Source organism: Cyanistes caeruleus, chromosome Z, assembly GCF_971803275.1.
Source record: "Cyanistes caeruleus chromosome Z, bCyaCae1.hap1.1, whole genome shotgun sequence".
Classification (NCBI taxonomy): Eukaryota; Metazoa; Chordata; class Aves; order Passeriformes; family Paridae; genus Cyanistes; species Cyanistes caeruleus.
Genome location: NC_141732.1, coordinates 36,112,191 through 36,134,890, shown reverse-complemented (window position 1 = coordinate 36,134,890; position 22,700 = coordinate 36,112,191). Strand labels below are relative to the sequence as shown.

Sequence of the window (22,700 nt, the reverse complement as noted above, 5' to 3'; positions counted from 1 at the left end):
AGTCATTAGTGAAATCTTTAGCAGTGCTCTGGATCCCTGTATTGTGGATTAACCACTGAGAGCCCCAGTGGGCAGAGCTCACAGGCATGTTCAGTTTCTTCAAGCAATGCTACAAGCACACACCTGTTAAAAGAATTATCTTATGCAGGCAGTAACTCCTCACCATCCCCTCACACCTGTTACTTAGCAGCTTACAAAATCTCCTTTCTGCTGAAGAGAATAAAGAGGATTTGTTTTCTCCCCCCTTTTCAGTAGGTTTCTGGGTAGGAGTTGGTTGTGCAGAAACAAAAATTACACAATTTCCTGGCCTGATCTTGGTGTAGGAGGCAGTACCCACCCCACGCTCTCCCTGGGCAGCTGCAGCGCAGAGCAGATCAGCAAAACACAGCTGGGAGGGAGGGAGGACGGAGGGAGGGAGGTGCAAAGGCTCCCTGGGCATCCTCAGGCACTATAGCTGCACAGAGACATAAACCTGCCTTGAAGTATGTCTTGGTAGATGGATACTCTCAGCTATTGCTACTGCTGGACCTCAGAAATGATGGATATTCATTTAGGAAACAGACCTCCCAGGTAACCACCAATCCTTCCTTAAGCAGCTCTGTTACAATGCACAGAAGTGCATGAACCACAGCTCCCAAATGCAGAGTGCTTTTTGCAGGCACCCTGGGGGTGTGGGAACATCATTTCCTTAGCTTTGGCAACCCAAACAGAACCTCACTGATGGTCTGGACACAAACTCTCCCTCATGACTGCATCACAAGCTTTCCTTGGTTTTGTTTTTTTCCCCTTGGAAATAGAGGGCAGTGAGAAGATGAGATAAAGACAAACAGCGGTGCTGTGAGACACAGTGGTTCCTCAGCAGATTCACAGAAACTCTCCCAGGAGTGCAAAAAATGTTCTCAGATCGCTGGTTCATGTTGGTGTTTGAGCACTTAGCGTATGAGATACTGCAAGACTCAATGAATCCTAATCAAAGCAGCTTTCAAAAAGAGAGAAGCTGCTTGACAATGAATCTGGACACCAGGGGTCCAGGCATTTTGAACTCTGGCATTCAGCAGCTGTTACCTGGAGGAACTCCCCTAGGGGATCTGGTATTTCAGAGAACTCCTTTCAAAGCAAGAGTCAGTTGTTAAACCAGGCACAGGGGAGTCTGAATATTTATTCAGCCTTAGCTCTGCCCCTTTGAGCGTGACACAGCAGCTCCCTATTGTGAACACCCACCTGCTGTCAAATTAGCAGGACTGCAGCTTGGGCAGGGAGTTGTGTTTACAGAAATTCTAGGAAGCAGCTTTTCCTATGCTGAAAACACTGCACCATGCTTCCTGGAAGCACAGAAACAGTCAAGAAGGTATTTGGGCACTCTAGTTTCTTCCAAATATATGTACATCCCACCACTGCTGGTAAAGGAATCAAGTTGCCTCACTGGATATAGAGACAGGTTCTGGGTTTTTTTTTGGATGTAGAAACAAAAATTCTGTAGCAGGTCTTAACTTCTAAAATAATTTTATTTCATCATGAACTGTAGAACGGTAAAATATTCCAGTGAAAATAGATGATCTTTGTTGCTGTCACTGCCAGTTTAGGACATGCCTTCTCTCATGGAACACATGTCAGTAAAGGCAAAAAAAAAACTTTATAAAAACCAAACCAAAACACATTTTATTAACGTTGTCTGGTTACCAGCAATACAAAGTGTTAAACAAACACAAGCCATTGATAAATAAATGATGACTAGCTCTTGACCTGTGAAAGGAAATGCCTGCCTTGTCCTTGCAGTTGAGATGGCTCCCAAAAATGGCACTGGCTCAGTCCTGGAAGACACTTGCAGTATGTGGGATATTGTCAAAATGAAAATGTCATGGGTCCTCATTGCCACAGGTGGAAGCACTCTGGTGTGTCCTGGGTTGTGCAGAATGCTGCAACTGGGGCTGTTTGCTGCTCCCAAAGTGTCAGGGAATCCCTTTTGGTGAGAGCACCCACACAGTTAAAAGTCATGTTCTTGTACCACCTGAAATCCATGCATGGACTGAGCTCTCTTGTCTCCAAAGGCCCTGGGAAGGAAATTTGCTTTAAATGGATGATTGAAGGCTACCAAGCAGCTAGCAGAAATGGTGGTGTCCTCATGTTGTGCCCACTGCACCCTCTCCTGCACAGTGGGCTGGGAAAGTGACCTGCCTGTGTGCTGTCATGAGGTGCCTGTGTACCTGCTTTGAATTATGAGGGTCTGCATGTGCCCTGCCCCCTTTTTTGCAGGGGTCTGGGAAAGAGCGAGGCTCTGCACCGTGTGGCCTGGAGCTGAGGCAGCTTCCTGAGACAAAGTCCTCTGGCAGCAGCGTATGTGCTCCCCTCCTTCTGTCCCACCATCACAGGGCCTTCTAGTGTCTGGAAAAAAATATGACTGAGCACCTCTACCAGGAACACATTTCTGAGGGTTCCTCTGAGGAGAAGTTCCCCCACTCCGATTTGTGTCAATGCTGCTTCCTGCATCGTACAAAAAACTATTGTAAGGATGTGACTTATTTGTGTACCACCAAAACAGGTCAAATGCCCTCCAAAACATCAGAGAAACCTCTACCACCCTGGATTACCTATGCAACCAACCCCCAACAGATCCTGCTCTAACAACAGCATCCTGTTATCCTCCTTTTTCCCAGGTAGTGTCAGGTCTAACAGATTTGGGAGCTCTTTTGTTTCAACATATGATAATCATTCTCTCTCTGCCCTACTTCTAGGCTTTCTGGTACTCAGAAAGGTCAGTAGTTTAATTCCTAAAGGAGCTGAATACATATTTCTTTTGTATATGAAGAACTGAATAAACCAGAGGGTGTTTTTTTTGAACACTGTATACTGGGGACAATCTAAAATTCTGTTGTTAGTCGAGTTCCCCTGGTATACCTGCAAAGAAGTTCTACCAGCACAAAGCGTCTTTTTCCAGCTGGTGTATAGCATCTGTTTTGTTCGTGGTAGTGCACTTTTTAAACAGCACTCCTTTGTGAAAACAGGATCTAGCATCACTGTGCTGGAGGGGAGGGGTGTCAAACTGTCCAGGGAGCTGGTGCAAGAAGGAGGAGCAGTGGAGAGGGCAAGAAGGCTCAAGTATTGACTAAAGAGCCCCTGTGAACATACCTACAGCTGTGCCTTAGAGAGGATGCTGAGAGAAACTTCCCCAAGGACCTAAGGAGGCAGCTTTCTGAGGATAAGGGGAGTTATTGAGTGCTGGTATCACATGTGTGCCATAGAGCTACCTACTCTGCCTGGAAACTGCTGCAAGCTGGAGGGAATTAATTTACTATGCCTTGATTTCTATCCATCTGAGGATGAGTTTCCTGTTCAATGCTTGTTCTGAAAAAAATCTGTCCCCAGTAAAGTTCATGGTATCTTCACATACCATGGTGAGTGTAGTCACAAGATGAGATGGTCAAAACATCACTTTTGTTCAGATGGAGCAGGAAGGTGGAAAAGTGGAGGTCACTCCACCCTAGTGGCTGGATGAGTTGCTCTGCTTCCCTTGCATAGGTAAGAAGGAGAAAGGTTTGTGCCTACTGTCCTCACTCCAGTCTTGGCAGGCTTAACATCAGCACAGTGGTGACCCTAAATGTCAGGCAGTTTCATGAGGATGCAGATCATGTGCTGTTGTTTTAGCAGATTTCCCAGGTGGTGGTCTCTGGCTAAGAACTCAATTCCAGGGGTTAGCTCAAGAGAAGGCAGACTTTGCAAAGAAACTGAAATTAGAAATTATGTATTAAAAATGAACTGTGTATTGCAGCAGGTGAATTGAAATGACTGTATTATAAATAATAAATAGAATAAATAGCATGTGATTTAAATCCTATAAATATAACAGAAGGGAATACTTGTGTACTGAACATTTTGAAATCTTGAAAATGTTAAAATACCACAGATGGGTAGGAAAACATTGCACAGACTCCTGATGAAACCCAGTTTTGTTTTAGTTTGGTTTTACAGAGCTAGCCTGGCTTATAGGCAGCTTGAGGGTAAAGGTGAAAAAAAAGTCTATGTTACTTCCATAAGTTACATAGTAAGAACTTCAGTTCTTACTGAAGACCACATTCTCTGGTTTCTCCTTCCTCTTTGATCCAGCTTAAACTGAAGGTCTTAACATAATACTCATAATCCTTCAAAGAAATCTAAGGCTTTGAAAGAAATGCAAAAATGTATTGCCTTTGCTACTTTCCTACTTCCCTTTTTGTATATGCAGCTTGGGATTAAAAGCAGCTGCTTTTCACTTCTGTTTGCACAACACCCAAATCAGCAGATTTGGTCCATCTCTGGGTTTTCTATATTCTGCTGAAAAGCCTGCATTTTCCAGGCAGCCATCAAGCTTGTATTCCTTCAGGAGCCCAGACAGAATCTGCCCGCCTGAAGGCAGCACCAGGTGCTTTGTTCTTGCACCCTCCTTTCCCTCATGCCACTTCTGAAACAACACAGCTGTCCTTACAAGAGATCTCTGCTTCCATTTGTATCATCTGCACCAGCCTGGAAAGCCACATATTCCCACTGCTTGTACAAACAGCTATGTGGTATTGCTTGCTGTATCCCTTTGCAGTGGGGGCTGGAGCTAGATGATCTTTCTTGTCCCTTTCAACCCAAACCCATCTGATGAAATGATTCTGTGATTTTACTGCAGTCCTTAGGCAAAGTCTCAGGCACTCATATGAAAAGACCTGCTTTAAATGGGGGATCACTGTGCCCTGGAGGCTTTGTGAAATAAATTTCTGTTGCATAGCATAGTAAAACAAGAAGCTCTGAAAGCATTTCTCCATTGGTACTACATCATATTGTCCTTTCCTTGATTTCCATATAGTCTCCTGTTTCCTACAAGCTTCAAATAAAGAAATTCTTTGTATCAAGAACATATAAAAAAGCTGCTGCTTGACCACAGCTCTTGAATTTAGAGATGTGTTGGTGTTAGCTGGAGTTGTCCTGACAGTTAATAGAGCATTGTGTGCCACTCAGTGCCTGACTCCAAGACTGGTCCCGTGCAAATAATCAAAACTTCCCACAGAATAAAGTTCTGCTCATTCTGAGTGAAAAAGCAGGTCCTTCATTAACTTTACTGCCTTCTGTTCATGCTATTCTTATGAGAGTAGTCCCCAGATGGCACTGTTCGGCCATTTAATGAGATTTTTTCTTGCCTGCTTTTTTTAATTTTTTTTTTTTTTTTTTTTAACGTTCATATGCAATGTAGTTTTTGAAGAAATGTTACAGATTCTCTCCATACAGAAAGAAGGGACTGCTAGCTAGGAGCCATGGCTTGATGATGGTATTATTTATTTCTTCTTGTTTTCAGAGTCTCCCCAACAGATATGGCTTCCTTCTTGTCGAATGTCAGTGTTCCATAATTCTCTGCTCTCCAGCAGCCCCTTCCTCCCATGATAGATCTCTGTTGTGTTAGAATGTTCTTCAAGAATTGCAGGCAGCAAGAAGCTGACAGCAAGGCCTGTCTGTAATTGGCTAGGTAGCATATCCTGAAGCATCATACTCACAACCTGTCTTCCTTCTTTGCAGCTCCAGATTCCCATACTTATACTCTCAAGGCTATATTCCATTACTTTTTTTAAGTCTTTTTTTTTTATGACTGCTTCCATTGTTAAGTCACACTTCAACTACTTATAAGGAAACCAAGGTGACTTTGAAACATTTTTTCTGGACAGAGTTTCAAGCTAATAAGGGAGTTCTAAACTCTTAATAACTACTAATATTACTACTGCTGTGGTTTGAAGAAGAAGCTAAAGAATATTTTTTCTTGTTGCATTCAATACTCAGGAAGGGGACCCAGCACCAGATAAAAACAGAGTAACACAATGGGCAGAAATACCCGGGGAAGGATGCCACCCATAGTGGCAGTGAAACCTATTTTGGGGTGGAAGGAATAAACTTTCTCATCTAGTATGGGAAATTATGAGCTTCAGAAGGAAAGAATGTGTCTATTCAGTAAAGTCATGTTAGCACAACAAAATGAGGGAGACAGATTTATAGGTACTCAGTTTGGGATTCTGAGAAATAGCTGGTTAAGAGAAGTCAAAGGTGGTAGGTGCTGACTGCAGTAGCCCAGAGACAGGACTGATCTGTGCTGTCCTGTGGATGGTAACTTGTTTACATTTTATTAGTGATTTTTGGCACAAGAATTAGAACTGGATTATTTAAGGAGATGAGAGCAATGATACAACATGAGCTTCAGGAACCCAAAGTGATAAGATTATTGTCTTGACAACCAGCAGCTGGAATCTCTGTGTTCAGCTGGAAATACATCAGAGGTTGTGTAGGAGAAACAAAATGCATGACAGCATGCCAATTACAAAATGATCAGAGAATTGGTGGGGCACAACTGGGAGAAGCTCTTCAGATACTACAATTTTTTTTATATTTCTACTGAGAGGAGCACTGGTGATCTTTGAACATCTTCCAAAAGCTCAGCTGATTTCAGCATTGCTGAGACCTAAGTCTCATTCTCCATCTACATTTTGAGAACACAGGCACTGAGAACAGTCTAAGTAAGGGAGAAATCCTGCTTAAGCTTTGTTTCATTTGATGGATATGCCAGAAGCTGTTTTGGAAATGAAAAAAACAAAACCTCAGACAAGGAAACTTTTTCAGTTTAATAGAGCAGATAAGGTTAACAGCCTGCAATCAGATGTAAGAAGTTCTTGACTGATTTCCTCTAGAAATAGGATTTACAGGCTTATAATATCTCTATGCATCATTGTCAGCCCATCTTAGCATTTTATTCCGCATATCAAATACAAAGAAACATTCAGAGAGGCAATCTTGCATGACTTGAGGAGACAGGTGGCTGAGTAAGGTAGAGAGGACCTATGAAAGGCTGGAAGCGATATCAAGCCACTCAATATTTGAGCCCCTCAAGATCTGAATCAAACTTCACAATTTGTTTTGTTGTTGTCAGTCAGCAGATGTAGCTAGACACTTATGATTAGGCAATTGCATTGTGAACATTATATGCTAGGCTAGTGTTTGTTTTAAGAAAAGGGAAGACAATCCCAAGATGAATGGGCTGTCTGGATGAGAGCCACCAGGACTGAGCAGTAACTGGGGCAGAGGAAATTCCAGCAGTGGACCCCCAACTCAGCGACCACCTACCCCCAACAGACCCTGGAGTCGGACACAGGGAAGAACTGCACCTGCAGACTAATTAGCAGGGCAAATAGGGGGTTGAATACTAATTAAAGTTACATAATCTGTAAGCAATGGATGCCGATGCTTTGTTTGTTAAAACATACAAATGGGATAAAGTTTTGATGACTGGGGAGCCAGCCTTTTGTGGACCACCACCCTGCTCCCTCCTTTGCACAAACTAGAGTAAGAGGTAGAAATACCTTGCCTGGCTGTGTGAGTTGTTGCTGTGCACATGGAAAGGAGCCTGCAGTTGGGACAAGAGAAGCACTAAGGCAAACTTCTGTCTTGTTAGACCTTAGAAGTCCATGAGACATCATAATTGGCTCAATTACTAAGCGAGGGAAGCAAGAGCTCCAGCCATCTAAAGAAATGAAACTGTAGAAAACTTAGATGGTTTAGTTTTTCTGCCTGGCACTGCTTTCTTGGCCTGACTGCTGCAGAGGTAAGGTGTGAACACAGGGATAGGCAACTGAAATGTGGTAATGCAGATAGCCTGTCTCAGGATCTTGTTTCTGTTGGGTGACACTGCATCAGACCTGGCCCCCTGCAACCTTCAGGCAGGTTAAGTTCCCTGTGATCCCCTCTGCTCCTTCACAGGGTGGGGAACAGCTGACAGCTTCCCACCATGGAAAACACACCACTCTGCCATTGCAGAAGCAAGCCGGGAAAACCCCAAAATCGATAGTCATTCAATCTATAGATAGAGCTAATTAATTCAGGATGTGGAGGAGAGTGAGCCCAGGTGTGATGACTCTGGCCCACGAAGGAACAGCTAGACTTTTCCCACAGAGGGGGAGATGGGTACATCTGCATGTCAAGCTACAAAGCTTTCAGAGCAAGAAATTCTAGCTACACAGCACTGGAAGAAATTTATCCTGAAACTATAAATACCTGAAAACTTTTTTACAGAATTTACTGAGGCCAGGGCTTGATGATGCTGATTAATTACCCTAGGTGACTAAAGACAGCTAAGTTGCTGTTTCTTCCCCCCTCACAAACCCTTTTTCTTCGGATAATTTACCAGCTGACAGATTCTTGTTTCCCTGACCTCCCTGCAGCCACTAACACATCTTATAAAGGTCCCTTGTATAGTTTCAGCTTCTCCCTCAGCCATGACTTGACTATTCAGCGTGAAATTTGACAAAGTGCACACTTCAGTTAGCAAGCGCACCAACAGCCTGCACTCCCAATGCCTGCCAGCCTTCCTCACTCTCTGCTTTCTTAGCTCAGACAGTTGAAGAATGTTCATCATTAAGATGAACAGGCTATGATGCTGGCTTGGCACAGCATGGCAATTCCCTGCAGTGAAAAGCAACACATAAAGACTTCTCTCCTGGAAACAAGTGCAGTTAAGAGGTGTCAGAGAAGATGGCTTCTGAAACTAGAAGTACTTACATTACACGTTGGTATTTTTTAACTCAGTGTAGCATTTAGCTGGTACAAAATAACTAGGCCTAAAGTAAATAAAGGCAGTGTCATTGAACATCTGGTACCTGCAGGTGAATCACTTTAAAAAGAAGGCTTCAAATAGAGAAGGGAAGATGTGAGTCAAGAAGTCTATGAAGATTAAAAAATGCTTTACTAGGATATTTTAGGAAGGTTATTTTAGTAGTCATATGTCATGGAAGAATGCAGCTACATTTCCTACTTCATTGCTGTAATTGTTTATCACCACTGCTTATAGGGACACAGGAAGAGAGGATTTCTGCAGCATGAGAAATTCTCAGTAGGACAAAGACCATGTGATTAAAGGAAGCCCTATAGCACTAGGTGGATCAGGGAAGCAAGGAGGACTGGAAGGAGTTGAAGTCATCACCTGCATGCTGAGTATGATATGCTAATGCCATGGAGAAGCAGTAGCTAAGCAGGAAAAGGGACAGTCTGGTTCCTTGCAGTTGCAGGGAAGAGTTGCTGGATTCCCTGGTAACCAAGATGCAAACATTTGGTTGTTTTACACATGTTTCTGGATGGGAAGCTTTGGCATCTGATAAGGAGTCAGCTTATACAACAGGCAATTTCCATGGTAGGGGCACTGACAAAGTCTGTTTGCCGTTTCCAGTCCTCATTAAATCTGGAAAAACTTAGTATCACTGAGTTCCCTGTTTATTACATCTCTAAAAAGTAGCTAAGACTGTCAGGAAGAGAAGCAGAGAGACTGTCAAACATAAAGCATGACTTCAAAAGCTTTTACTTTAGGAAGAAAAAGCAGATTATGAAAGAAAATGGGATTAAAGGAGGGGACTGCTAGATAAATGGGTAAAATTGTAGGGAGGGGAGTTTATGGTTAGTTTTCACGTCTCATGTAAAGATGTTGCTTCAGCTGAGCCCTGATTTGGCTCCTTCTCTCAGAGACTGCTCTGAAGGCTAGATGACTGGCATTACTCTAACTTGTGGTATCTACTGACATTTGGGGGCAGTTTCAGACACTTATACTACCAGACTCAGTCCATCTACTTAAGTGGTTTTGGAAGTTATCCTTGAGGTTTTATTCTTTGTCATTCATGTTTTAACCAGTTCATTAGTTCATCAGTCATTCATAGACTGAATGAAAAACTTGGGTCAGCATCCCACGATGTGTTCTAATCAGCAGCACATATGGGGTTCATGCTCAGTGACCCCAGTTTAAGGCTGCAGCTCTGAGAGAACCTACTAGGGTGATTGCACAGATGCAGCTCTAAAGCCAGGGCTTTCTTAAGCAAGAATGACTGGTTATGTATCTGTACAACCCTGTGTAGAGAAAGAGGGATGCTGATATTGCTACTAAACCATGTAAACTTTGAGTGCAGGGCTCTGGGGGAAACTAACAAGCAGCTTCTTTCTTCAATTAGTTCTTGCTCTGCAGCTTTGCTTCCCCTTCAAAAGCAAGTAATCTCATACTGCGGCAAGTAACAAGTCTGCAGCCTACAGAAACAAGCCAGGCTTTGGCTCCCTACAGCTCACCAGCTCAGGGGTTATCAGGAGTTACCTTCTTCAGTGATCCCTGGTTGCCTCAATCTCAAATCCCATAAGATCTGCAAGCAGGGTTTCCAGAATAGCTAAATCTGAAGGTAGATTTCTGTGCATGTGTGCACGCGTGCATGTGTGCACAAAGACAGATAACCAATTATTTGATGCGGATAAAGGTATATAATTATTTCTTAACATGTTTTTTTTTCTATGTGAAGAAATTCCTGTTCAGTCTCAGATTTCAGAAGCTGGGTTTACAATGCAGTACTTCTGCTTTGTCTTTTGCCTCAGCAACTACAAATCTCTGGAGGCTTTGCAGTGCACCAGAACGGAGGAGGGAGAGTCACACTTCAGCAGACAGTCTTTTATAACCTTTTCTGATGTTTTACTGTGGCTTAAATACAGCAGAGACCTGACATACATTCAAATTGCAATGTACTGAAGAATGGAGAAATGATGGGAGAGAAAAAATTACTACGTGTCCTTCTGAATTTCTAACTACATCACAATGCTTTCAGAGTGTCAAATCACCTTGGGTAATCTCATTTTTTATTACAGCTTCACTAATTTTGAATTAATTCTGTCTCACACCCCTTGTATGTAAAATTGTTTGCTTCTACTCATACATATCAATTTTTCCACTGTCCATATTCCTGCTCCACTTGTGTGTTTCCCAATACAATATTAAATGTATTAGGGACAAGTTTAAGAGATACCACTGGCTGTAGAAAAGAGATGATTGTTTAAACCGTTGACATGAGATGTTCACATATCTGATATTGTCAGCATCAGAAGAAATGTGCAGGTTTCATGCACATTCAGATGTGAAATCCTGTTAAATTAGGCCCAGAGAGGGAGTATAACTGAGGCAGTTCAAAAAGCAAGGTAGTGAGCTGCAGATACCCAGGATGTATCAACAGCAGGTAAAGAGGCCTGAGAGAGAAAATACAAGGGAATTAGTTAAAATAAATCTAAGTAAGAAAATGGAAAATTTGCAAAAAATCCCTGAGAAAACGGACTGCATGTTGTCTGTACTTGAAACAAGAGGAGAAGGGAAGATAGGGCCTGTTTTTCTAGTCAAATTGTGAAATAAGAAATGAAATAATCAGGCAAAAAGGAGCTGGGGAAGCAGACATGCTGACTGCTGTCTAAAGAACTGTGTTTCGTTAAGTGCTCGCAGAGGACACAGAGACTGTTGGAAAGAGGTGTGCTCTTCCCTCATGGGACGCACCAAATTTTTATCTTACCTACTAGCTGCCTCAGTAAAGAAAAGCCTGAGGGATGCCAGAGTGACTAACAATATCACCTGGCTGCTTTAAATGTTGGTTGCAAAAGCAGTTAAAAAAATGCAGTTAAAAAAATGTGCTCCTACTGGTTTAGCAGAACCAGTGGTACAGTATATTCCTGTCGAAGACAAAGCTTGGTTGGATTTCGGTCTGCTGATTCCTCAGCAGACTTGAGAAAATGCCTCTACAGAGGGCTTTGTACAGAGTGCTAAATTCCTTCTTCTTCCTCAACACACAGAGATGTAAGTTTGCTTGAGTGGCTCTTCTCAACAGCAGCAGTAGCAACGTGTTCTCTCGTAGGGAAAGATGCAAATTCATCTCCCGCAGGGATGGGTTGTACTGTGCTCTAAAACGCTTGCTGCCTCTGATGAAACAAAAGCCTTCTGAATCACATGAACTGCACTATACTGCACCTCTCCTGATACTCCAACATGAACCTCTAACCTTCCAAAGGCTATTTAAGTCAGCCAGTACCCCTTGACATAAACTGATGCATGCAACACTGATTGTGTGCTTACAAACTGAGGAAGCACACAAACACTTCCTCTGAATGCTCATGGAATCACCAGCTCTCTGGGCATAAATGCGCTATGCACAACAGAGGAGGTTATACCCAAGAGCTTGTAAAATGGTCACAGCAGTGCACAGCAGTGATTATCAATATATTATGTTGTTACATGCTTGTAGATTCACAGACAGTCAGATTTAAAGTCTTGTACAACATTCAGAATTCTTCCTGTATTTGACTCCTGCAGTTATGTGTTACACTAATGGACTTGAAAGCGTGTTGCTGCAAGAACTTGCCAAATGGTGATGGTATGCAGTAAATACCCAGTGATAGGTCCCAGGGAGTGTGAATCACATGCTAGATACTGTTTTTATGTCTGTGGAGAAATCCTTTTGCCTGAACACAGAAATTCTGATCTTATGTGGGAATTTGAAGGTTTGAAGGATGGGAGAAAGATGTAGTTTGGGGAATTTCCACTTACTGAAAAGGAAAGTAAATTTTACACGTGAAATAAAAAGAAGACAGACATTTCTTAGATGCTGTTTTGTGATGCATAAATGTAGCCTACATTAGGTTGCTTTATATTTGTTAGGCAATCTTTCCGAGTTTCTGGTTGGATAGTCTCACTAGTTCAAGGTTTAAAGGAGAGGAAAACACCCAGAAAAAGCAACAAATACAGCTTTTATTGGACATACAAATAATGTAACTTTAAGACACATTACCTAAAGCCATTTTAATGCTTGAATGCAACGGCCATAGTTGCCTTTTGCCATTTCCTACTGATTCAAGCAACTTTCCTTGCATGTTTTTTCTGAATTTTATTGCACTGCTCATAATTCACTGAAGTTAATTACTGAATACTAACTTTCATGGGCCTTCAGAGTCATGCTCCTGCAAAGAAACAAATGAACAGTGTCTGCAAAAATGCAATTTCTTTTAAAAATAATGGTTTTGTATCATCTTAGGAAATGAAAATGTTAGTGGTATCCTCAGCAGAAGCATGAAGTGGTAAAAGTGGCCAGAAAAGCACTTACTAAAGGTAGCATAGTGCTTAGGGATGCTCAAATGTAAAGAGCATGAATCCATAGGACTTGATTTTTTTTCCTCTGTATTTGGAGACTCCAGGAAAGGCCAAATGCAAAGCTTTTATCCTGAAACCACTCACACACGCACCTCACATCACAGCAACTTATCCTTGCGGCAGCTGTTGCAAAGCTCAGAATTAACAGCTGGCCAGTGAAACTGGCAGTAAAATCACAAATTGACCAACTGCAGCAGGAAAACGTTTTTCAAAGCATGGTACGATGCACTTGGCATGTGTTACACAAAACAGATCATGCTTTGTTCTGAGGGAACCATGACCTCTTGGGAAAAGCACTCTGGAGTCTGCTTACATGGCTCTTTCAGTAGTAGCACGTGCACACAGCTTGGGTTGCTGGCTGCAAACAGGTGCCGTGCCAGCAGCAGACTGTGGCTGTGCAGCTTTGTCCCGACTGACTACAAGAAGACACGTCCAGGTGTAAGTGGAGGTGCAGCTGGCAGCGTGCTCAGCTTATGGGGTCAGGGAAAATGTAGCACTCACAGGTAAAGCCAAGGATGTGTGTACACTACAGAAATACATGCCACATATTTCCAGCACAGTGGTGGGCCGTACAGAAACTGCTTGGGTAGAAATGAGGAGCAGGTTTTTTTGGGAGAATGAAATTTTGAGGACACTATATATAGGTGAGACCAATACAAACTCTGCTTCACTTTGGGTTCCTTTTGGAGAAAACTGAAGTTTTAAAACTTACTTCTCCTCACTCCTCTGCCATGATCTGCCTGCCACAGTCCATTTCCTTTCCCACGGAAAGACTAGAAGACGTCACTATTCAGTTTTAGTAAGAGGTGTGTGTTTGCGTGGGGAAAGATCCTGCTTGCCAAACACTTGCAACAGCCACCGTCCAGGACTCCTTCCTCACCTACCAAGCACCCTTTGCTGCAACAATCCATCAAACCTCCTTTCCCCTCCCGCCGAGGAACGCGGGGTCGAGACGCCGGATGGGACGAGGGGCTGGAACGCGGGGATGCGGAGTTGGGTCGCAGGTGCGGGACCGGGAGGCGGGAGTGGCAAGCGGGGGCTGGGATGCAGAGATAGGATGCGCAATGGGCCCCGAAAGCGGGATACTGAGGTGGGACGCGCGGCTGAGAGGCGGGTCCAGGAGGTGGGACGCGGGTCCGGGAGGCAGCCCCGGAGGAGGGATGTGAGGGCGGGCCCGGGGGAGGGATATGGCGGCGGGACGCGGAGCTGTACTTCCGGTTCGGTGTTGCCGTTACGCGCTCGCGGAGGGGCTGTCGGGCCTCTGGCCAATAGCGAGGCTTGGTGGAAGTGCGCAATGGCCGGTGGTTGGCGGGCGGCGGGCCGGGGGCGGGGCCAGGCGGGAGGGGCGGGACGGCGCTGGTGCCGCCCTGCATAGCCGGCGCAGCGCCGGCCGGGCCGGGCCGGGTCGGGTCGGTGTTGCCGTCGCTGGTGTCGAGCCAAGATGCGGCTGCGCTCGGGCGTGTTCGCCTCCTCCTGCCTCCTCGTGCAGGCCTTAGGCGTCGCGCTGTTCCTCCGCGGCTTCTTCCCGGTGCCCGTCAGATCCGTGCCCCGCAGAGAGGCCCGCGCGGACCCTCCCGCCGAGCCGGCCCCTCCCGGCCCAGGTAACACGAGCAGGTGCCGGGCGGGCCCCGTCGCTCGGTGTCAGGGAACATCTTTCTGTAGCGCCCTCGTGTTTCCAGACCAGTTTCCTTAGTGGTTTAGAACTTAACTGGTATTCACACAGTTATGGATCACAGGCAGGAATATCTGCTGGCAGTCGAAATGCCTCAACCGTCAGCTGTCACTTTTTTGAAGGATGTGTTTTCCTGTCGTTTTGTTTCCCTTGCCGTGACTCTCATGGAGCCGTGATACCTGGTCCTGTTCAATGGCAAGTTGTTTGCATTAAGTGATGCCGCCTCAGCTAAAACCCCTCACGCTTTTCCTGTGGTCATTCGCTGGCTGTTTTGTGCCCGAGATTAACTATCTCTGTGATGTTTCTATGGTGTGTGTGTAATGCCACCTCAGTGAGGCTTATCTCAGTAGTGACAATGCAACTGTTGTAATGCAGGTCGCGATACGCACAGTGTTGCCATCCATCACTGTTTCTGTGAAATCACTGTCCTTACACGTCCTGCTCTGTTCCAGAGCTAAATTTGTGAAACCAAAATTTTGGAGAATCTTTTTGAGGAGTCATTAGAGGATGTGCTAATAATGTAGTCGTCTTACCTGTTCGGTCACAAATTGTATTAAAGTAATGTGAGGAGGACTGTGTACTTGAGGTACTGTTTTTTGACCAGTTTGGAGCTTGTGGCATGAAACTTCAGGGTCACTTGGCAGCTGGATCGAGTAGTATTTTGCTCATACAAAGCTCTTGGTCAGGATGTGTACTATGGTTAACTTGTGGAGCAGGATTGTAACTGCTAAAATGGGTCTTCAGGTGCCTGATATTTACTGTTAATTCTTCTGAAGTGTGTGGCATTATGCCCCCACATCTGGGGATGGACTTACTTAACTTGAGTGAAGGGAGCAGAAGGTTGTGTGATTTAGGGTGTGATGTGCTGGTATTGGTTAAGCAGGAACACTGAAGGAATCTAATCTGGTGGCAGACTGAGTGGTTTCTGCTGAAAGGCAGGTTGATTTTTAGCTGGAGTTTACCAAGACTGTCACAGATATTTGTTAGACTGCTATGACTGAAATACTGCATTCACATGTGATAATAGCAGGAGACTAATGTAGATGGAGACTACGTGGGTGGGAAGGCAATGTTGGACAATTTGGTTTTGAAAGGGCTGGTTTGTGTTGAAGAGTGGAAGTCGGGCTCTACAAGTAGTTTAAATTTAGGCATGTCACGAGGAAGCTAAGAGTAGTAGGCAAAATTGGAGTGACAGTAGAGGAATACTTGTTTTCTGTAGTTCTTGGTTACGATGTACTTGCGCATTGATGTCTGGATGATAAGGTCTAAAGCCAGGGTATTGCTTACTCAACCATGATGCAGAAGGCTTTCAACCTACTTTAGACCTATTCAGAAAATAACATTTCTCCAGTGCTTCTCTAAATCCTGCATGTTTTACTTTGTGAGTCCTGGCTGCCATTGAGTACATGCTGTCTTGACTGTGAGAGGGTTGTGCTACTGAACACTTGCAGCACATTATTATAAGTTCTTGGTAGAGAACCTGTGGTTTTCTTCACGGAAGTTCAGGTTCATTTAAAGTAACTATTTTCTAAGTAACCCTGGCAGAGATAAATAAACATGCTGCAGGGCCAGACCTGGGCAATGTGTTGCTTTAGCTATCTTACAGTTAGTATTTTCACATGGCTTGTAAACGACTCCAAATTCATTTCAACTTTGACTTTCTGGTAAATCACACAGCAGGAGGAAGTTAGGAATAGCGTATATGTGGTTGTGATCTGAACATTTTTGGTGTTCAGTGAGCTTTGTTTCACTAAGCAAGTGGATAGGGGAGAGATGTAACTAACAGAGCATCCAGTGTTGCCTTCATGTTTTTCATGGAGAGCCAGAGCATGCCTACTAAGTTGATAATTTAGGTCCTGGAAAAAACAAAATTATCATTTTGATTAGGGTTGCTTGCATTTTGTTGTTGAGGTTTCCTTCTTCTGCCTGGTATGCCCTCCTCCCCTATTTCCTGATCTGGAAAAATCACTAACAGTAACTAGTCTGTGAATGTGATTGTTGAGGCTTATCTATATACCCCAGAATACAATTTCTGGGATTGTTTTTGATGTTGTATTAGACCATTGTCTGCAACCTTTCCAAATTGTCAACCACTTAAGCAGAAAAAGCCCTTACTCTAAAAAGACTGTAAAACCCCTAACTTTATATAATGCGTGTATTGAGAAGTTGATTCAATACAATGGTGTCTGGGTAAGAGACCTGTGGGTAGGATGCATTCTGCTTCCATTTTCCCTTCTGCATTTTTTCCTGATAGGGAAATGAGATCTGTAGAGTTGGGACAAAAAGGCTGCTGTAAGACATAAATGTCACCATGTGGACCACGTTCAATGCAGATGAAGAGTTGCTGTGGCCAGAATTAAGACCATGCAAGAGAAAGAGGTGGGGCTTGGGGGCATGGCACTGCCTACTACTTGACACACAGCAGCATTTTTCTGTACCCACCTATATACCCTGTTCAGGGAATTCTGGAATTGGGTTCATACATTCTTCTACCTTGAAGGGAACGAATGTACACAAATCTGTTTCATACAAGTTTCAGTGAAGTTGTCTCTTTCTTTGTAACCTTCCTGTTACCTTATGGTGAGATTTCATAAAGAGGCATTTTTTATGTTGTGATGTGCGAAATTGGGTATTAGCACAGGTGAATGCTATGTCTTTTTTCTAACAGATGTTGTCTGTCAGATACAATTAGTTCAGCTTTTCTGAAATAAGAAGAGAGAAGGTAGCAGCTATCCCTTCTTATTACTTTGAACACTCTCCATTCCAAAAGTTTTCCTTCGTTTCCCCAATTTCACATCACGCATTCTGTTCACATCTTGTTTTACTTCCTAGATGTGGCTTTGGAGTTGTTGTCATATTATTCCTGTGCTGGATGGCTTGAAAACTCATCTTCCTCAGATTACTTCTCAGGTTTGCTGTTTGCAGCTTCCCATTTCTGGGTGTAGAATTAATAAAGAAGTTGAAAGCACTCATTTACATGGTGAAGTTGTCCTTTGACTTCTGGCTAGTCCTCAGTAAAATTTGTTGATGTTTTTTGTATGCCCTGTTTTTGTTGCTTAGGAATGGTTTCTAACTGGACCAAGATTCCTCCACCGCTCTTCAAAAAAGTTGTCATTGTGCTGATAGATGCTTTGAGAGATGACTTTGTGTTTGGATCCAAAGGTAAACAGTTCATGCCGTATACTACTCAAGTTGTTGAAAAAGGGACTTCCTATAGTTTCATTGCTGAAGCCAAGCCACCCACTGTGACCATGCCTCGAATTAAGGTAAGTGGCATTTTTATCTGTTGTTTCATTGGACAAGCTTTTGAAGTATGAGTTGTTTTATATGCTTGGAGTTGGCGTAGAAGACATTCGTGGTGTTAGTGCAGTCTATGGCTGATCGTCTCTTCGCTGTAGTAGTGCATGTGATAGAGTCCTGATCTGCCATGGTCAAGAGGTTAAGGCCAGATAAGGCCCTAGGGCAGGCTTAAATGGTTGACATAGCCTTTTTATTGTAATCATTGGAAGGCAGTAGCCTCTTAATTGTCCAGTTTTCCAGTTTTCCTTCTATCTAGGAACATTTTTATTGTATTTCTCTGAGTTCTTGTAACTTCTGAGAGAAAATCCAGTTTAGTATAAAATTGTGTTGTCATAGGGATGTTTCTGAAGAGCTTAAAAAGGAAATTCTGCCAAGTTCCAGATAGCTAAAATATTAATTGTGATGGTGTCACCAAAATACTTGATCATCCAGGCTTGTCAGTGGCACATCTGAGTAACACCTCTGCATTGGAGAAGCTGAGGGAGTGATCATTGGTAGGTCAACTAGCAGGCGAGTGAGAGAGTGAGGGGGAGACAGTCTGGTAACTCTTTATAGGTGGACTTCTTTGCTTTTTCTAGAAGTTTTTACTGTTTTGAGGGTACTGTTGTTGTTAATATTGAGTCAGTTTACTTACACCTAAATTGTCTTTTGGTGGTTTAACGACCAGTAAATGAAACAAACGTCAACTGTCACAGAAAGTTTTTTTTTTCTGTCCATTAATTTAGACAGTGATATTTTTACCTTCTCTAAAGCAGTTATCTCTGACATCAGCTAGCACTTCGTTGTGTCAGATGAGGTTATGTGACAAGACAGCTTGTGTTCTTTTACTTTGTTATGTTTCCTTATCAAAAATATAATTTGTCTGCCATCTGGCTTATTGCTTCCTCCCATTTACATTGCTACTGTCTTCTGAGCACTGGAAGTTTCTTGTTTAATGTGTCACTTTTCTTTTTTTATTAGGCTTTGATGACAGGTAGCATACCTGGTTTCATCGATGTTGTTGTGAACCTCAATTCTCCAGCTCTGTTGGATGACAATCTGATATGGCAAGCAAAAACAGCTGGGAAAAGAATAATATTTTATGGTGATGATACTTGGGTCAAATTGTTCCCAAAGCACTTTGTGGAATATGATGGAACAACATCATTTTTTGTGTCAGACTTTACAGAGGTGAGAGGCTTTGTATGATTCCAAGTTAAATAAAGTGAGCACAAACAAACAGTATCAGTTTCTGAGAATGAGTGAGTAAAGCTGCCCTTGTTCTGAAATGTTCACCTGTCAATAGATAGAAATTGAATTTGTATGTCTTTTTGGTGTGGGCACTGTAAAGCTAAGAATTTCAGTCCCTCATGCATAAGCTGTAAAAAGTGTTGGGATGATACAGTGATAGTCAATTTATCATTCTGTAACTCCTAAACATACCATTTTCTCACAAAACTTGTTGTGGTTGGAAGAGACTAGTTGCTTTGTTTAAAAATTTTCAGTTTGCTATCATATTTTTAATTAGTGCAATCTTTAAGAGGTCCATTAATATGTTAGCTTGGTCTCTTGGAGGTACTTTCATACTATTGCATCACTTTTGTAATTGCAATGGGGGTGGTGTTTCTTTATGCTGTCAAAGAGGGAGCACAGAAAGTAAATGAAACGAATTCTGAAAATTCTTACTCTGGGCACATTAGAAGAGTAAATGCTTTGGCAAATTTACTTCATTTTTGAACCTTTATTATTTCTAAAACCTCAAGCCATTGACCTGCTACTGTCTGAAGTATTTTATTATTTGAGGAAGTTACAAAGGTCAAACATGAATTGGAAGACATGTTTGATTGGTTATGCTGATAAGACATGCAAAAGCTTTAACCTGGAGTAAAAAGTACAAATGTTCTACTGGATCTGTGGTTATGTGGTTCTCAAGCTCTTTATACTGCCTTCATGTAGTGTATTAAGCACACAGTTCTTTATAGTTTTTTTTGGTAGTTATGTATAGACTCAACGAAGTAGTATCACACGGGAAATACTGTAGGGATTTCTAATAACTGAAGAGACTATATGCAACTAAAGATGTACTGTCAACCTAAGCAGGAAAAGAGGTGAGTTAGGCCCCAAATAGCACTTTTCAAATAGTTTTTCTTTCTCACTATGTTATCAGTTCTTTTACTCACAGCAAGTGCAATCTTCTTGTGTTTGCACACTAGCAAAAATAGAGTTGAAAAATTAGGGTCTGTTGTACCCCTGAGCTTCCCATCACTAAACTGAGACTTTTTGTTGTTCTTGTGATATTTAATGTATCACGTGTGAAGTGATAAACTGGGGTGTGAAGGGCGAAAGTGACTGAAAAGCTCTTGGAACAGTTTCTAAAAGTTTCTGTGGAAGCTTTGCAACCCATTTGCCTTGTCTGTATGTAATCTGATGCATCCTTACCAGAAAAGATTAAATGGGGTGAAGAATTTATTTTATAATACAAATATATTTGACTGCCTGACAATGAACTACTCAGTTTTTTTTCTTATAACATTGCGTAATTTCATCAACTTCAATGGAATTTTCATGGGTACTGTAGTTAATTTCTTGTGCTTTTTACAAGAGGGATTTTTTTTACCTTGTAGTTGTTTTCCTTTTCTTTGAGGTTGATGATAATGTTACCAGACATTTGGATAGAGTGTTAAAGAGAGAAGACTGGGATCTGCTAATACTGCATTACCTGGGGTTGGACCATATTGGTCATATGACTGGGCCAAACAGCCCATTAGTGGGACCAAAACTTCGTGAAATGGATAACATATTGAAGAAGATTCATGTTTCCCTTCTTTCAAAGGTAATACAGCTTCCTCTTGGGTCAGTATCTCTTAGTTGTGGACTGACAATTAAATGCTTGCTGGTTGTTGTTAGTACCTTCTTTATTCATAGACTGAAGTGTGTATTCTGTTCTTTGCCTTCCTGGGCCATTTCCTAGTGTAGCATTTTTAAGGATTTGGTGGCTGACCTTAGTAACATCTGTTAACAGCCTCTTTTGGGCAGCTGTGGGAAATAACACCCCCTTGGTGTCCAGGAACAGGAGAGGAATGCCTGCCAAAATTCTCGCATCACTTGTGAATTAAAATGATTGTTGGTATGCTTTCTAGTAATGAAATTCTGCAGAAGGAGTAATGGGCATGTATAGCTAATGGCTCTGATGCCCAGAATTATGAAGGCATACCTAATTCTTAGATATTTGATAAATTCAAATGGATGTGGTAGTCTTAATCTGCATTTTTTTCATGGTGAATGTAGCACGTCTGAATCTGTTTTTAGATTTGTAAATACTAGTTATTGCTTACCTAAGGAGTCTGAATTCTGAAATATCAAGTCCTAGTTCCAGGTGGCATGAAACTTATTTAATTGTTTGGTTTTGGCTACTGCAATTCAGAATAGCTGATCCTGAAATTTCAATAGTATTTTTAGTCAAGTGGATACTATTTCATGAAAAGAGGTTAAATCCTGTGTGTCTAAGTTGTATGAATGTTACAGTTGTTTTGTTGCTGTTTTTTTGGTATCTTTACTTTTTCCATTTAAATTCAAGCCTTTATCTCAATTTTAGAATACAGACATAATAAAAGCACTTTATTCACTTTATTTTTTGGATAGAATAGTACTGGTAATAACTAGAGATAATAAAAAGCTACTTTGTTGTTGAATGTGTTAATTTTCTGCCACATTGATTTGTTAGCTCAAAATTCTTGGACAGACCTCACTTTAAGTATTTTAAGTTTCTGTTTCTCTTTATTCAGAAACATACACGTCATTTAGCATCATTCTTCAACAATCATTAACAGACAGTCTTCATTGACTGTCAGATTTCAACCCTAAATCAGTCAGATTTCAACCTCTAAAGCCCTTGGGAAACTAGAAATCCTGTTAGAAATAGGATTACTTTTTAATATTGAGTTGATATTATGTTAATATTTACAGTATCAATAATTCAGCAACTATATTAAAAGCTAGTGAAGCTGAAGAAACAAAGAGGGGGAATATTTCTGTGTTAATGATGCTTTTCTGGTACTCTTGATTTTCTTTTCATGGTGTGATAACCTTTTTTTAATCTTTCAGAGAGTTTCTTGTAACTCTGTAAATTCAGGTTTGTTTGTTTTTTTTAAGCTTATTTTATGCTTTATTTTTGCTAAGATACTGACAAGTGTGTTAGATATGAATGTGCCTTAACTGTTAAAAATTACTATTACTGAGTTACACTTAATTGCAGCTGTCTCTTGTTATCTGCCCCACAGTGAGCAAGTTTCCAAAACTTAATTAATTTTGAGACGTATCATGTTTGAAAATGATGAAGATAGTGAAATTATATAAATGAATTGTGTTTGTATGGTAACTTATATTTTTTTCTATGATTTACAGGAGGAAGCTTCTCTGCCCAATTTGTTAGTTGTTTGTGGGGATCATGGGATGTCTGAAACAGGCAGTCATGGTGGTTCTTCAGAAGGAGAAGTGCACACACCACTGCTGTTTATCAGCTCTGCTTTTGAGAAGAGAAGTGGTAAGGATCAAAGAAGCATTTTTAGAACTGTCGCAGTTTCAGATGGAATAGAGTTAATTTTCTTTCTAGTAGCTGGTACAGGACTGTTTTTTTGATTCATTATGAGAATGATGCTGATGACACACTGGTGCTTTAATGTTTACTCTGAATCAAGGACTTTTCTGTTTCCCATGCTCTGCCATTAAGCAGGTGCCAAAGGAGCCATTAAAGACTATAGCAAGGACAGCTGA

General features: G+C 42.0%; 1 protein-coding gene and 1 long non-coding RNA gene across 2 annotated transcripts in view; one reads left to right on the top strand and one right to left on the bottom strand.

Annotated features, from left to right (window-relative positions):
• Positions 1-12,559: 12,559 nt before the first annotated feature.
• On the bottom strand, positions 12,560-14,157 carry LOC111940902 (uncharacterized). The gene is made up of 2 exons (XR_002869761.2): positions 13,689-14,157; positions 12,560-12,786 (listed from the first exon to the last, which is right to left on the bottom strand). It is a non-coding gene; the product is annotated as an uncharacterized LOC111940902 (long non-coding RNA).
• Positions 14,158-14,298: 141 nt separating this feature from the next.
• The window catches only part of PIGG (phosphatidylinositol glycan anchor biosynthesis class G (EMM blood group)), an 84,970-nt gene continuing 76,568 nt past the window's right edge, over positions 14,299-22,700 (top strand). The window contains exons 1-5 of the mRNA XM_023943779.2: positions 14,299-14,577; positions 17,709-17,914; positions 18,909-19,118; positions 20,572-20,760; positions 22,332-22,470. Of these exons, the coding sequence (XP_023799547.2) occupies positions 14,418-14,577; positions 17,709-17,914; positions 18,909-19,118; positions 20,572-20,760; positions 22,332-22,470 (904 nt within the window). The 5' untranslated portion in view covers positions 14,299-14,417. The remainder of the gene's footprint in view (positions 14,578-17,708; positions 17,915-18,908; positions 19,119-20,571; positions 20,761-22,331; positions 22,471-22,700) is intronic.